The following is a 2,248-nucleotide window of genomic DNA, read 5'->3' as shown; positions in this document are numbered from 1 at the left end:
AACAAAAATAAGAGGATCTGATTGGTTCGATTTTTGTACTTTTAAAAAATTAGACGGTTCGATTTCTACTTTCTAAATTAAATCATTCCACATTTCAAAAAAATATCATAACATTCCACAATTTAAAAAAATACTACTATTAATCTAATATCAAAATAAAAAGTCATTGAATTGTCGTTATATTATGCAAGGCTTCTTTTGCTGCAACCTTGTTTGCTCGGAATCCCATAGAATCAACTGATTGTTTAAATTTCTTCACTGTACAAGTCATAAGTTAAATTAAAGTTTATTACGTATCAAACTGTACCAAAAATAAAATGCCCACGGATTTAGGATAACTTGATGTATTGGAAGACGGTTTAATTACATTTTGAACAAGCAGAGTAGATAAGATTACAAAGGTCCCATGGTTATGCAAGGAAAAAAAAGCACCCGCAAACCAAGAGCCCTAAAATACGGCAACAACCATGTCTGCAAATGCCAAAAACTTGATTGCAGAAGCTGCCCAAAAGGATAATAACTTAACACACACAGACACACAAGATGGTGAGTCATATGGCTGCCCAATCAATCTCCACGGAGGGGAACTTCTCCAAGCCAAAACTCACCGGTTCCTCCCACTTGCAACAATCCGAGAAATCAAAAAGAGTGGTCGCAGCCGATTCAGGGGAGGACGATCCTGCACATGATTCATCCGACTCCACCTTAAACTCCTCCAGCTCAGGATAAAGCACTTGATCTTGCTCCACCTTCATAAGAGAGGGGCATGGCTCCTGTTTCTGAGAAAGAGCCAACTTGTCGCAAATGGCTTGGAGCTTAGCATCCACGGAAGAAGGGAGAGGCTTGTAATCACCAAACTCACCGAAGACGCGGGTGCCATGGTGCTTAAGGTGAGGGAAATTGAGGCGTGCGAATTCACCGCGAAGCTTGTAAGCCGCGTTATCGTATGCCAGAGCTGCTTCCTCTGCGGTGTCGAAGGTTCCCAGCCAGAGGCGGGTTCGGTTCTTGGGGAGTCTGATCTCCGCCACCCACTTCCCCCAGTGTCTTTGCCTAACACCGCGGTAAAGCTTTGTGGCTTTGGTTGGGGTGGTGGCCACGTGCTTCATGGGGACCCCCTTTGGGGAAAGGTGCTTTTGGTTGCTGTGTTGGACACATGTGGAAGACATAAGTTGTTGCTGTTGAAGTTGGCGAAGTTGAAACTGCGCTTGGATTTGGATGATTTGTGTTGGGGTGAGTTTGTTGAGGCCTATGGAGGAAGAGGGTGAGAAGAGGTTTGGAAGAGGAGAGGAAGCTGGTGGCGATGAAGAAACACTTTGGAGAAAAGGGTAAAGTGCTTTCATCAGCTCTTCATTATGAGGATCTAACAAATAATCCCCTGAGATGCTGCTGTACCGATCCATACTCACTCGGTTTTTGGACTGCTCTTTCGCCTCTCTTGCACGTTGCTCATCAACCCCTCTTCCCTTTTATATCCATCACTTGCCTCGTCAACTTCAATTATGCCTCTCCATCCAATCACAACACCACACGTATACAAGTAATTTACCCAACATGTCCATGGTCCACCCCCAACTTTTCTCTCACACTTGCCCCAATTACTAAAGAGACATCCTCATCCTCTACTGTTTTGGGGAAAAAAAAATATTAAATGATTTCATATTATTTTGTAATTATTTATTTATTTTTCGTGCTAATAAATTAATGTGTAGAAAGACTCATTATTTTTCTATAGTATATAGAAATTTCCAACCCATTTATGACATGGTATTCCCTTCGTAATTTTATTTTTTCCTTTCCTTTCTTTCCCATCAGAAACAATACTGTTAGCTATATATCAAAAAGGAATATTTGAAAAGAATATTTAAAGTAGGAGATAAAAATAAAAGAAAAAACTATATTCCATACCAATGTATATTATTTTTGTTTTAAAAAATTAATGAAATTGATGGTATGCGTTCACATACTCATTTACTTTTGATAATGTCACACGATTGTCATTAACTCATTATATTAATTAATTAAGTATTATTATATTTATGTAAACATATCTTCTATACGAGTATATAAATTATTCGTATAAAATATATATTAAAAATAAGTTACATAATTAATATATATATATATATATATATATATATATATATATATATTAATTAAGTTTTAGTGTATACACAATATTTTTTTAATCAATTGTTAATACTTTTATTTTTATTAAGAGACTTTTAATATTTAGACAATTAGACACTAA

General features: G+C 37.1%; 1 protein-coding gene across 1 annotated transcript; it reads right to left on the bottom strand.

Moving 5' to 3' along the window:
- Nucleotides 1-328: 328 nt before the first annotated feature.
- Nucleotides 329-1,753, bottom strand: LOC112733305 (ethylene-responsive transcription factor ERF060). Its single transcript, XM_025782223.3, has one exon. The coding sequence runs from the start codon at nt 1,398-1,400 to the stop codon at nt 552-554; it is 849 nt and encodes a 282-aa protein (XP_025638008.1). The 5' UTR covers nt 1,401-1,753; the 3' UTR covers nt 329-551.
- Nucleotides 1,754-2,248: the final 495 nt, after the last annotated feature.

The sequence above is a fragment of the Arachis hypogaea genome, chromosome 13, assembly GCF_003086295.3.
Source record: "Arachis hypogaea cultivar Tifrunner chromosome 13, arahy.Tifrunner.gnm2.J5K5, whole genome shotgun sequence".
Classification (NCBI taxonomy): Eukaryota; Viridiplantae; Streptophyta; class Magnoliopsida; order Fabales; family Fabaceae; genus Arachis; species Arachis hypogaea.
Note: the sequence above shows the minus strand (reverse complement) of the source record. Positions and strands in the feature narration are given on the sequence as shown.